The sequence below is a fragment of the Rhipicephalus microplus genome, chromosome 8, assembly GCF_043290135.1.
Source record: "Rhipicephalus microplus isolate Deutch F79 chromosome 8, USDA_Rmic, whole genome shotgun sequence".
Taxonomy (NCBI): Eukaryota; Metazoa; Arthropoda; class Arachnida; order Ixodida; family Ixodidae; genus Rhipicephalus; species Rhipicephalus microplus.
This window is the reverse complement of record NC_134707.1, coordinates 103,677,839-103,691,806: the sequence shown is the minus strand read 5'-3', so window position 1 is coordinate 103,691,806 and position 13,968 is coordinate 103,677,839. Positions and strand designations below refer to the sequence as shown.

The 13,968-nt window shown below is 45.7% G+C and overlaps 1 protein-coding gene across 1 annotated transcript in view; it reads left to right on the top strand.

The window, feature by feature from the left end:
- Positions 1 to 698: 698 nt before the first annotated feature.
- The window catches only part of LOC119185877 (solute carrier family 22 member 7), a 47,469-nt gene continuing 34,199 nt past the window's right edge, over positions 699 to 13,968 (top strand). The window contains exon 1 of the mRNA XM_037434733.2: positions 699 to 925. Within this exon, the coding sequence (XP_037290630.2) occupies positions 828 to 925 (98 nt within the window). The 5' untranslated portion in view covers positions 699 to 827. The remainder of the gene's footprint in view (positions 926 to 13,968) is intronic.

The window sequence follows — 13,968 nt, the reverse complement described above, 5'->3', positions numbered from 1 at the left end:
GAAATCAGTGTTAGTCGTTCACGTGCGTATGCTGGGCCGACACAAAATATGTGCTCAAGTGTTTCTAGCACATCACATTGTTCACAATTAGGACCGGTGTCACTGCAACCGATGATATGTGCGTAACGTCTGGTGTACGCCACACCAAGACGAATGTGTGGATCATACTTGTGAGTTGCCATTTCAATTTAGGGGGCATGCGGAACCTCATTTCCGGGTCCCATTTGTGAAGTCGCTGGTGTCACTGTTCCGGTTTGCTCCAGTGCTGAAGTGTGTAGCTGCGCATCACGCAGCGAAGCAGGGCGTTCGTGTAAGCTCGTGAAAAGGCAATGCCTACTTCATTGGCACTGCTTAAGGCATTTTTAGGTTCAGCGTCTGCCTCTTCGTTTGAAATGTTTCCAAAGAAGTAAATTAGTGGTCGGCGCTCTTTCTGTCTCTCCTCTTTCTTCTCATTTGCAACCTTGCGCCACGTATTTCAACTAAATCGTGTGGCTTGTTTTGCACAATGGCACAAAACATTGACCAAATATAAATTCAATAATATTGCATAATAAGTGTAACAAGATGCATAAAATAAGGCCCAAATTATCTGCAACAAATTATTAGGGAATATTTTTGCTCTTTTCTTCAAAGTAGCTGTATCACAGCTAAAGGGGCAATAACGCAGATTGTTCCTCTCCACAGGGGCACCTGCGCAAGCAGGCGTTAGGTGTGTAGCAACATCACAGACCCAAGTTAACGGGGAGGTTTTGACTCCCTCCTTTCCTCGCCTAGCCGTACGTGGCTGAGCGGTGTCCGGGGAAGAGGGAATCCTGCGGGTTCAGCCGATGCCGGCTGATTTGAACTTTAAGGCCCCCCGGCAGAGACAACACACCCATTTGGCACCGGCTTCACGTAGACGGCGCCACTCGACTGACCCACCCAGGTGAAATCGGCAGTCGACTTTTCCTATATCTCTTTTTCTACAACTTTGTCTTAACCTCTCGCTTTTTGTCTGTCCTGTCTACTTCTCTCTTCTGTTGACTTCCCATATTTCCGGCGGCAAATATTAACCCTTTGTGGATATCTGACCTAGGGCAAGCCTTATTCACTAATAGTAAGGGCGTACTACTGGTGTTGAGCAGATTTTACATTGCGTGCCACATCCACAGGTTGGGCTCCGTGGTGGGTGGTAGGCGTCATTGCCGAACGAACCGCTCTTTTCTATGGGATCACGGAACCCACTCTCCACTGATCGCCACCTGAAAAGGTGGCGCACCGATGCGAATGCACAACGTTCTTCGAAAAATACATGTTTGGCAAATACCACGTTATTCACTGCGAAAGTTCAGACAAAAAAAACCTGGAACATTTCCTCAATTCTCGTATTTATATGACCCACAGAAACCATCGCATAACCCGCATGCTGCGTCGTCAACTTTTTGTAATAGTTTTTGCTCCAGCTGACTCGATGTCAGTACGTAGCAGCCTTTCGTCATCATTATCCTCATTTCAAAGTTTGCGGCAGCCAACGGTTGCGACGGCAGGTAACGGCTCACGGTACGTTTGGAGGTGTCTCGGACTGTTTCGTTTCGCCGTAAATATTTTGAGCCTCTGCCGACCGACACATTCTTTCTCATTCTGTTTATTTTGACTCGTTCAAATGCTTTCGCGAAGGGAATTCGAGTGACTTTCGGGGAATGAAGCGATCGTTGAAGGTTTCATCAGATGAACACCCGTTTCATCGGATGAACACCCGGCTTCACGTGGGAACGAGTTGCTGACTCAATAGTTAATTCTGAAATTCTATCACCAGGTAACACCAACCAGGCCGTTGCGATAAAAGAAGGCAAATAAACCACTGTCGCTTTGCATGTGTCTTCATAGCTAGCCCATGTATTAGTGCAAAAAACCTACTAGTTAATAGTTTACTGCAGTCGCACTTGAGAAATATCACATAATTATGGGTCTGGTTTTGCTATAGTGTGACAAAGGTAGCGTCACATAAATGAGAAATACTTCTTTTTCTGCCACGGCCTCCTGGCCCACCTGACACGGAAGCAAATGTGTACACTGGGCAAGGAACCTGCTACATGACATGGCTTGTAAAGAAGCAGCTCTGAGTGATATACGTGTTATGAGGTACCACTACGTATATGTATAAAATACTGCTGTTTACTAATTACTCAGTTTATTTGTTTACCTAGGAAAATTTCATGCATTGATTATGCATTGATTTCATGCATTGATATTTGGTGATGTTACTTGTTTTTCCAGACTGCCATGCAATGACAGGACGACTACTCCCGAATGTCCACTCTGCAAGCACGATGCAACATCTGAATGTCCATTAGAACAGGTCATCTCTAACCTCACACATGTAATGCTGTATTTGTGAATGTTTTACCGCGCATATCGTGGAGAGGTGCTTTAGATTGGCTACAAGCATTGCCTGCCTACCGTGGCATAGAATATACACTTCAATAATGTTGAAACTGTAACAGTATTAGTTAGATTGTGTGGCGCTGCTGAGCTCAACAACACACTGTTTGATCCCAGCCACTGTAGCCATATTTCGATGGGGGTGAAACGCTAAGACGCTTCTCTGATTAAGGGTTTGTTCAATTCGCCTGCACCACATGATCCATTTTACAAAGTGCTGCACCTCACCATTCGTTTCAGTGGCGCAGCAATGGCATCTTCTAAGTCTTGCCATTCATTTCAAAAAAGCGCAGGAGAGGTACAGCACCAAATCTATTTCATGACTTTACTGTACCTTCTGCTCTGACGGTGATGGTTCGGTGCAGCCGCTCACACAGCTTAACAAACAACATAGCATTAGACGTAGGTGCTGTACCCACCCCTCTAATTGCGGCGTGTTTTGCCAAGATGTTTGCACCTCATTAAATTAAGCGAACAAAAATAAGGATTCCATCTTGTCGGCACCTTGTCATTCACTTGTGATGCCGCACCGCTGAACTTCTGCCGCACAAGTTCTGAACTTCTCGTGCACAGCTGTGAACCAGTTCGGATTGGTGCAGGTAAACTAAACTGACCCTTAAAAGATGGAAGCTTGTAAATGTGAAAATTATGTTAACATAAGGAGTCAAGGCAAATGTTTCGACAAGCAGTCTTGTCTTCTGTGAGGCTACAATGTCATTTGTTTGAACCCCTGGAAGCCAGAATCAATCTAAATTTGCCCGCTACTGTACGACTCACGATCACTTCATAGTTGGCATGTGAACCGTCAGAAATTATTGTTTGCATTACATAATGAACACACCCACAGTGGTGGACATGAACAGGCTTTCCGACATTTAGTTGTGCCTTGTGACCGTTTACCAACAACACCCAGAACTGTTTTGTCTTAAATAACTGTTTAGCTCATACATGTTTACAAAAAGATGCACCAAAGCTCATAAGACTGCACTCAATTGCTTTAGCTTTGCACATATGTTCAATGGGCTCCTAAAATAATAAATCATAAAGGTGATGAGCAGTTGCTGCACAGCTTCCTCAAAGACGTGAATGCTGTTACGAAGAGCAAGATTGTGTTCATTGCATGTGGTACTGTTTTTTTTTTTTTTTTGCAGAAAAACGTTCCAGATTTCTTTGCGCACATCTGCTTCTGTTTAAATGAAGTTGTCATAACTACGGTGTCTACCACTACGAAGTGAAATTCTGTGCACTACGGTCATGAAAAAAAATCTAGAAAATCGCGCAGGTAGTTGAAAATACATGATCTTCACTTATCTACAGCCACACTGCAAGATAAATAGCACGTATTTCCAGTCCTAACCTCTAAAAGTAGCGGGGAGAAAACAACTTCATTTTCAAGCACAAGTATACTAAAAAAGTAAACATAATAACAATTGCGTAATAAATGTGACCTTTATTGATCCAGTATTCGGATAGATTCACAACATGCACCACCAATTGATTTCGGAAGTGCTTGCTTGCAAGAGAGTACTCAAGTTCTATGGATATGTCTATGCAGAAAAAAAAAGATTGTACTCAGGGCTGAGCAGATAGTGTGATGTAAGAGTACCAACAAAGATGTACAGACAACAAAATTGTACAATGCAGACCTGAAGCTTATTTTCTTAGAATTAGGCCTTTTCGATCTGTAAGCACACAGCTCAGAAGTGTCCCTTTAGCATACATGTTCGCTGCATACTCAGCAGACTGGTCATTACCTGCGACGAGAAATTCTACCTGTGGTAACTGTGTAACTTAACTCTAACAATAAATGTAGCAAGCCTGAAAAATTTTTAGGCCCATCCCCTAAATACATAATACCTATAAAATGGGCTCACGGCTGAGTAATAAAACTAGTGCATACCCTCTCGACACGACGCGACATTGCAGAATTGTGAAGTACTCAATGTAGCATTGCAGAGCGAGAATGATTCAGAAAAGCACGCATTCGCAAATGCTTATTTAACAAATATAGCAAAACTACATTGCTTTAACTACGCGAGCTATCTATCGGCAATGTACAAGTTTCCTTCCCGATTCCACATCATGCATTCGCTTCAAGATCAACACTACGGGGCAAGCGCCGCATCTGACGGCAGAATCGGACCCTTGTCCTGAAGCCACACTATTAAACTCGAGCGCCGCAACACAATGAGAGCGACGTTCATTCAGTGATTTCGATGTGCAGTTATATGCATGTGCTTGTTAGCTTTCAAGAGTCCTTACACATGGGTTGAAAGCTTTCGATGTGTATGAGTGACTTGTTTTGTTCTTACCCGCCCGCATACATTGATTGTACCGGCTTGGAAACTCGCAATAAACAATGCAAACCTTACTTGATTGACGTTGTGTTTGCCAGTCGAGGCCAGCTAGGTACCCTGGCGACAATTACAGACGCGAAACGCGATTGGGCAACGAAAAAAAAAAACCAGAGGAAGCAAGCAGGGCGAACCAGCCGCGGGCCCCCCACTTGCAGCAAAAAAAATGCGTCTGTTTAATGATGATGATAGTACTACTAGCGCCATCTCGCCTCGTGGTATTGCAGTTCAGTACGCCACCGCTACGTATTTGCATGTTATTTTGATACAACAGGCCAAAGGTACAGTTTCCGTTCTCTAAACTGGTAGGCGTTCTGTGTCGTGAGTTAATCACACGTCAGGAGAATCTCGTTCCCCGACGCCAGCACGTGACAGATGAGAGAGTGAGAGAGAGGGAGGCCACGGTCTTTTACGCAACCCCTCACGTATGTGGAACGTGCTACCATGTGCCAGTGCCCTCTGACTCGGAAACAACGCGATGGTTGATGGCGCGTTGGCTGAATCACGTTCCCCTATGCCATTACATGATTGCTGAGAGAGTGTAAAGAGAACTGCATTTTACTCAGCCCCTTATACACGAAGAAACGCGCTTGTCCATGAGCGTATTCTGGCAGTAATGCGGCTAATTGTTGCTCATGCGCAGTAAAGGTGGTCACGCTGCATACCAGATTGAACTCGTGCGCTCAAAGTGGATTTCATGCAGTAGTGAATTCGCTATGAACGGCTGGAAGGGAAGCTTTATTAACCGTTCAATGTCTGGTACAGTGGTGTGTTGTCTGTTCATGTCCTCGTCTAAGGATTAGGGTGGCTCCACTTCACAAATTTATCACACATATATGACGCAAAGAATTTCTCTATTCAGGTACTCACTTAAGCATAGGGTTCTTCCCCCACGATTTGAGTTGATGTGTTGGTATGCTCGAGTGAAATTGCAGCTTTGAGCGAGTTAAGAAACCATTGATAACCGAAGAACTATAAATAATTATTCTCCAGTTATTGAAATTTTAATTACAATCACATTCTTTTTGCGATACTGTCCTTAAATGCTGAACAATCTGTCCCGGTTTTCTGAGATGTCTAATGGTGCTAACTATTGCAAAGTTGAGCAAGCGCAGTATCACATCTGGGCTACGATGGTGGGTACCCTGACTGTCGACTCTTGCTTTGCTACTCAATACACTTTGTCTTGTGTGCAACTGAACGCCTTGCACAATCATTTCTCGCACACTCAGAGAGTCCTGGTTGAGAATTGGATATTTTTGTACGTTTAAAGCCATGACAATAGATGACGACTTAATTATTCTTCGTAGACCACCTACGCCGATCCTCTGGGAACAGACATGCTGTAGGCTTGAGAGCTCAAATTTGCTTGCACGTTAACGAACCCCATGTAGTCAAAATTTTCGGAGCCCTCCACCACGGCGTCTCTCATATTGATATGGTGGTTTTGCGACGTTAAACGCCATATATCAGTCATGTGGGTAGAGATATTAGGAGCAAAGCTACCTGCCCAATTTAACAGAACGTTTGCGATTGGAATGCTGTGGGAATTCGACATTCATACTTGAGAAGTTGATTGCAGAATAGAACAGACGAAAGGTGGGAAATTTAATGGCTCCATTTCTCTTTGTTTCACTTTAACTAATTTAATATCGACATACAATCAAAAGAATACACACATAGGAAATATTCGTTTCCTAGTGTGGCGAACGTACTTGTAAGTCAACCGATGATGTGCCACACGTAGACACTGACCACTACGTTTTCCCTCATGATTTGCAGTGACTACTTACCATAGAAGGAACATATCATATCAGGGTAGGCAATGCACTTGATAGGTCATGGTAACATCATGCTGAGCTAGGTGCTCCCAAGACGTGATTCCGGTGAAAAATATATTCACAGTTTTTGTCTGTTGAGCCTGTCATATTTTATAGATTTCATTTATTTATTTATTGATACTGTCATTTCTACAGTGATTGTATAACAGATGAACAATCTTGCAGTGATAAATCACAGTAAAATTACAACAAATGAAAGATCAAATGAAAAACACTGCACATAGGAGCATATTTTTCAAAACTAAACACATATTGGTACTTTGATTGAGTAAAAAACAAAACAGGCAATCAAGCGCACCACCGTATGAAGTTCTTGTGACATTCTACTCGTTTTGAGAAAGTAGCTAGGGGAGCGCTACTCGTAATGGAAAGGGACAGGTTCAGATAGCAAGTGGGAAGAATGTGCACTTGAAATCATCTGTGTCACATTTAAAAGGGGCAAGAGTAAGAGAGTGAGTGTGGCTGGCAGTTCTAGCTTTGGTTAGCTTTATGTAGCGGGGCTTCTCTATTTTTAAATGACTGTGCAATACCTAATACAATAGCTTTAAACGTGCCAATTTCACCCGTTTTTTATGGTTAGTAATCTAGCCTTTTTGAGCAATTTCGTAGGCGAATCTCTCCGGTTAAACTTGTTGAAAATGATTCTAAGTGTTTTTGTTGAACACCTCTGAGCTTGCCGGTAAGTTTATGTGTGTGGGGGGGGGGGCGGAGGGGAACCAGGCAGTGTTTGCGTACTGCAGAATGGGGTGGATATGTGCATTGTAGGCCAGTAACTTTGTGTCGGCTGTTGCTTGCTGCATTCGCCCTTTTGTAAATAACAACTTTTCAGTGCGGATGATGTAATGTGATGAATATAAGCGCCCCATTGTTGGTCAAGTCACAAATTAACACATAGATACTTATGTTTGGCGCCTTTATAAATAGAAGCGGAGTTAAAGGCATAATCAAAATTGGAAGAATGTTTTTTTAGTTATGAATAACTAAAAAATGTGTTTTATAGCTGCAGCCATCGTGCCTTATTATGTATACGTATGACCAAGTGAGCTACTGCGTGCGCAGTTTGTTATTTTGCAGACCTGTTTCATTCCACACAAGTTGTAGGGTATCTAATACGTGCCAATTCACTATTGTACAATGATACGTGTTTTCAGTTGTATATGCACTGTAGCGACGTACCTTTGGTGATATATAATCTTGTTTCTTAAACTACTGATAATGACTTAGCCGTGTGATAGGCAAAGAAGCGGCTTCTATATGTGCCCTGTGTGCCATCTGCAGGCGCACCTGCCGAAACGTTAGTAAAACTTGTGTATTCGCACGTTTGTCGACCTCTTTTTCTACCGTATATATATATATATATATATATATATATATATATATATATATATATATATATATATATATATATATATATATATGTGACGCTAGATGTGGGAGACGTGGCCTGGCTCATACGCCATGTTTATTCCATCTCTCACTTCTTCCTCTTCTGCCTCTACCTTCAGTCACTACCTACTTACGTTATACGATTCCTCCTCCCCACGAAAGAATGTGCTAGCTACAATCTAAAAAGCGTGAACAAATGGAGTCTTATAATAAAAGAAAATTAATGCCAGAAAATGCAGTAGTTCCATGCCACACAGCGGTTCCATGCACATGCACAAAATGTTCACAGGAAAGGCAGTCCGGTGAAATCTAGGAGATCTCAGGTGGGCGAGGTTGGCTGTTTCGTTCTGGAGAGCATAACAATGCCTTTAGCGTTAAAAATGATGATGGCACAACCTGGTTAGTATTGAGGAACGAACAAGGTTGGGAAACCTTGTAGCGTTGGAAGGTCGGATGTCTCATGCGTTGGATTCTGAGGCGTGGCTGCGACAGATGCTTTGCTTCTAAAATGCGTGCTTCTTGACAGACTGTGATGCAGTGCCTGAGTGCTTGCGGTTTGCAAGCAGTGCTTCCGCGTCTTTCTCGGCGCTCTCTGTGGTGTTGGAGTCGGCGGAATAGCAGGCGCTGGGAGCGTTTCTGGCGCCTTTTTTTTTACCGAAAGTGTCTGACGTCTTGTTGGTTTTTAGATCTTATTTTTCGATGTTCTTCAACTGGTGAACGCGCTTCTATTGAATTTGGCGTTCGCCGATGTCCTCGTTGCAGTCTCTTTTGTTGTTTTCTGAGTTGGTGAACTTCGTTTTGCTTGCTTTGCTGGTGCTGCTCAGGAGATGGCTGTAGTGGCGCCCCTTCTGGAATCGGGCATTCATTTCCTTCGAGGTTTGACGCGTCCTGTAGACAGCTGATGCATGGTGAGCTGGTGTCTTGCTTATCGGGCATAGTTGGTAATGTGCCATCATTATGCTCTTCAAAGACTTCGGTAAGGTGTTCCAGTATGGACGCTTCGGGCAGACAGCTGCGTGCGAGGTTTGGTGTATGTATTACTTCTGCATTTTTTCGGTTCTTGGAGCTGTAAGCACTGTATGGAGATACCACAGGTGACCTGGCATTACCAGGTTTTAACTGCAGATTTCGGCAAGTCTGTGGTGCCGCAGAAACGACACGAAGCTCTTCAGGGGCTTCTTCTCAGTTCACTGCGAGTGGTTTTTGCGCCTGGTAGCTTGCAACGTTCGATGCGTCTGAGCCTTCTGCTTTGCTTCGACTGTCCAGTGAGTGTGCACCGCACTGTGATGAATGAACATGTCCGAAAGGAGCATGGCGTCATCATAGCGTCACACGAGTCGACAGGATGGAGACCTGCCTGCCCCTTCATCAGTCACTCATCATCGACGCAGTTCCCCAGAAGACGCCCTGACCGTACATTGACTACTGTCACAGAACGAGCGCTAAAAATGGGCGCGCCGCCAAATTCTTGCGATAACGCGCGAAAGAGACGCCGCCAGGTCAAAAGAAAAAAAAGAAAACAAACATCCAAGGCTCCCCGGGGCGCGCGCTCTCCCCTTGGAAGCGTGGCTTCGACGACGAACCTCCTCACCCCACAACGGCGGTCGAGCAAGCGCTGGAAAGTTCCAGAAGGAAATAGGCGTGGTCATACCGAGCTGAGTCATCTGCCGCGGAGGGCGTTCCAACCGTCTCGCCCTCTTCCCAGCCTTCGCTGCGTATCGCGCCGACGAAATGACGAGAAATTTCTGGAAGGTGGCGCGGAAGGTATTTAATCGAGCGGCCGAGACGAGAAGGCAGGAGGAGACGGATGTTAACGCCAGAGCGCGTAGGGATTCCGCCGTGTAGTCGGCGAAGGTTTTGGTCCGTAGGGACGAAGCCGGAGATGAAGAGGATTTCCACCTGCTGGTGAAGGCTCGAGCTACAGGCAAGAGCGTGTGTTTACCGCTATCGAGCGAGGACGCGTGGCAACAGCTGCGTGTGTGAAGCCGACGTGTTCCGGCGAAGAAGTTGAAGTTTGAAGAGTGGCCAATTGAAGACGGGAGGTTTCCTGGAAGAGAAACTTCGAGAGTTGCGGAACGACAACAACGCTGGACTTTGAGTGAGTGATTCTCGGAAGAGTATCATCTAGACTTTGGTTCCAATAACTTTGGACTGAATAGGTTTATATCTCTTTAGTCTTTGAGTGTCTTGGTTGTTCAATGCATGCGACTGCATTGTAGTGCGTATTGTTGTCTGTGTCCGTTGTTTCAAGTGTGGTTGGTTGTATTGTGTAATACGTTGATTGATTGGTTTGATTGGTGACATATTGTATGCAACTATTGTGGAGTGTGCATTTTTGTGTATTGTTTTCGATCTGCCATTATTGAGAATATAATTTGTTTGTTTATCAACTCTCGGCTCTGACTTGTTCTTTGGGCCACAACCGGCGTCCGCTGGCGCGCCAAAAAGGACCACTTCAAAATTGTCCACGCTTTCGTGGTGCGGTTCGGGGGGCCGATACTTCGGCTCTTGGAATTAGCCCGGCGATCGCCTCCCTATTTAACGGGACAGGTGTGACAACTACCGAATCATCGCCTAGGAGGACAACGACCAGCACCATGACAGAACCATCGGCTGACCTCGACATCCCTAAGTACACTGGATCAGCGGACGACGAACCCGTACAGGACTGGTTCAACCTGTTCGAACTCCACGCTACCGCTGCATCTTGGTCGGAACGGGAGGTGGTTACGAGCTTCAGCGACTACGTCACCGGTGAGGCATTCCAATTTTACCTAAGTCACATATTCGAGAACGACGAGTCATGGCAAAAAATCAAAGAGGAGATGATTACCCGTTTTAATGACTATAACCAAGACTTACTCATTGCCAACCATCTAGAGACAACTGCACACTATCGTCAATTTCCTAAGCAGTCCTGAAGCATTCTAAAGTCCAGCGCGAATCGACAAGTGCCTCAAGACGAAGTGGCACATGCGTTTACTTACAGAAGGCCATGCGTATATTCGGAAAAACCTAACCGTCAAGCGCGCATCCCTTCTGCGCGAAAGGCAGCATTTCCGAAGTCATCGCTTCAACATACGACACGAGACGTCGCTCACCCTACTGATGCCTTTCATGCGTCGTCTCGCATACATGGTCCACCACCTGGTTTTCTTCGACGCAGCTCTTCAAAGGCTCCTAACAGTCACTATTCGTGTCATTAGGACGCCTTGTTCATGGTAGACCAGCTGACACTTGAGGAAAATGCCGAACAACGCCATGACGACTCAAAGAGTGAAAATCAGTCTTCACACATTGGATCAGCTTATTTTCCATCTAGCACAATTTGGCTACCTCCGGGTTTTCTGCCACTTGGCTCTTTCGTCGCTCACAACGCCCACCTCACATCTAGCACGCTCACAATGGTCGGGATAGAGCTGCGGAGCTCGGAGAATACTCAGCCAAGCCCTGAACCTACCATACAGATTCAGGAGCAAGAACCACTCGCAGCGAACAGCGAAGAAGCCCCTGATGATGTATCTGTCAACTCTGAAGCATTACCTGCATTACCCGAAATGCAACACAACAGCCTAGAGACTACTACCTGCCCACTCGACACCACATTCAATTGCCCAGAAAGTCAGTGTCATGGTGAAAAAGGGCTGCCACCTAAGGTCTTTTCGCAGCAACATCATCAATGCCAGCAAGTCCAAGAACAACAGAGATTCCAAGGGCTATACAAAGAAGGACGACGACGAATGAAATCATCTTCGGAAGAACAGACGCGGTTTATGAAAAGCCGTTTACAAACGTGTCAACCAAACCGACGACATATTCAAGATTTCTCGCTCGAAACTAAGAAAGCATCGAATCCAGGATATTTTCCCAAGGGACGTCGAGTAAGCTTTCTCCAGTCGAAATCAAAACTCAGGCAACACGATATACAACGTCGCGAAAGGCGCCAAACCATACCCTGTATTCCGCAAGGACGCATAAATCACCGCACCAGCCTCGGTCAACAAGCACGCAAACGGGTGGTGACGCATGGGTTCCAATCAAGACAAATAGCACGACACCTGCGCAAATCATCCAGCCCATGCTTCAAGGCCATCACACCACGTTCCTTCATCGCAAGAATGCCGGCTGTGTTTCCATCTGATTCCACGCTCAAAGCATGCTTCTGTTGGCCAGAACGCAATAGTCAACCTCGCCCACCAGAGTTGTCATAAAATTCATCGGACTGCTCAATTGGCCTTGAAGATTTAGTGAGATTGTGGAACTCCGTCTGGACGTGAAACTGTGAATTTGGGCATTGCTTTGTTCATTCACTTCTTTAATTTGTTATAGTTTGTAACCAGTGCCATCTTTCGGGGGGAGGGGGAATCGTGTAACGTATGAAGCGATAGTTGGTAGAGGCAGAGAAGGAAGTAGTGCAAAAAGGAAAAAACATCGGGTATGAGCCAGGCCGCGTCACCCAGTCATCATAGCGTCATATATATATATATATATATATATATATATATATATATATATATATATATATATATATATATATATACCTTGGTCAGAAGGTGGTTCGAGTGGCTCGATGAGGTAATTCACCGGTGACGTTTTTTGTAGTATACGATATCGGCCGTGATTCTCGGGGACCAACTTGGTAGAAAGGCCAGGTGTAGCAGAAGGGACATGCAGCCAGACGAGTGAACCTGGATCGTAGGAAGTATTGTTAATTGATGCATCATGGTGGTGCTTTTGGCGTCCTTGGTCTCGGGTTGTAAATGATCTTGCCAGTTGGCAGCATTCTTCGGCATATGTAGCGGCTTCAAACAGAGTTGTGGGCTCTGAGGAGTCAGGTCTGTACGAAAGAATGGTGTCCGTAGTGCAAGAAGGTTCGCGTCCGTAAAGGAGAGAACCCAGTAGTGCTTTGAATGGCGGTATAATAGGCGAACGTGATAAACGGGAGCACTCGGGCCCAATTGAGTGCTCTAACAAGATGTACGTAGAGAGCATGTCACCAAGGGTGCGGCTGAAGAGTTCTGTCATTCCATTGGTCTGGGGACGATAGGCACTTGTAGTGCGGTGAACGACGTGGCACTCACGCAGCAATGCTGGGATGACGCGTGACAAGAATACACGACCACGATTAGTCAGTAGCTATCGAGGTGCGCCATGACGTAATACGATGTTATGAAGAACGAAAGTGGCAACGTCTTTTGCTGAAGACGAGGGAAAGGGATGAAGTTTTGGCGTACCGCGTGAGGTGGTCGACGGCAACTATGATCCAGCGGTTACCGTCGGCAGTGTTGGGAAGGGGACCATAAATATCGATTTCGACATGGTCGAATGGTCGGGATGGGCATGGTAAAGGTAATAAGCTACCGCTGACGTGATGAAGGGGAGTCTGCTGTCTCTGGCACGTCGAGCAAGCCCGAATGTACTGTCGTATAAAACGGTACATGCCACGCCAGCAATATTGGAGCCGTATGCGAGAACAAGTCTTCAAGAAAGATGCGTGGCCACATTGGGGGTCATCATGAAACGTGAAACAAATTTGGAATCACAGATGACATGGAATCGCGAGTAGCCACTGACGTCCACCGGGTGCGTAGTTGCGTCGGTACAGCACATCGTCGCGAATGGTGAAGTGCTCGACTTGCCGACGCAATGTGCGAGCAGAGGGAGACGCCGTCCGCCCAGACAGGATATCTATAATTGAAGCAACTAAAGGGTCCTTGCGTGTCTCAGATGGTATGTAGGCGATGGTGACAGCCGTGGCGTCACAGATGAGACTTTCGCAGCAGGACGGGTCAAGGGGTAGGGGCGAACGTGAGAGGGCGTCTGCGTCCTAATGTTTCTGGCCGGAGCGATAGACCACGCGAATAATATATTCTTGAAGGCGTAACGCCCATCGGGCGAGGCGACCACTTGAATCCTTCAATAACAATAAGCAGCAGAAGGCGTGATGGTCAACTACGACATCAAAA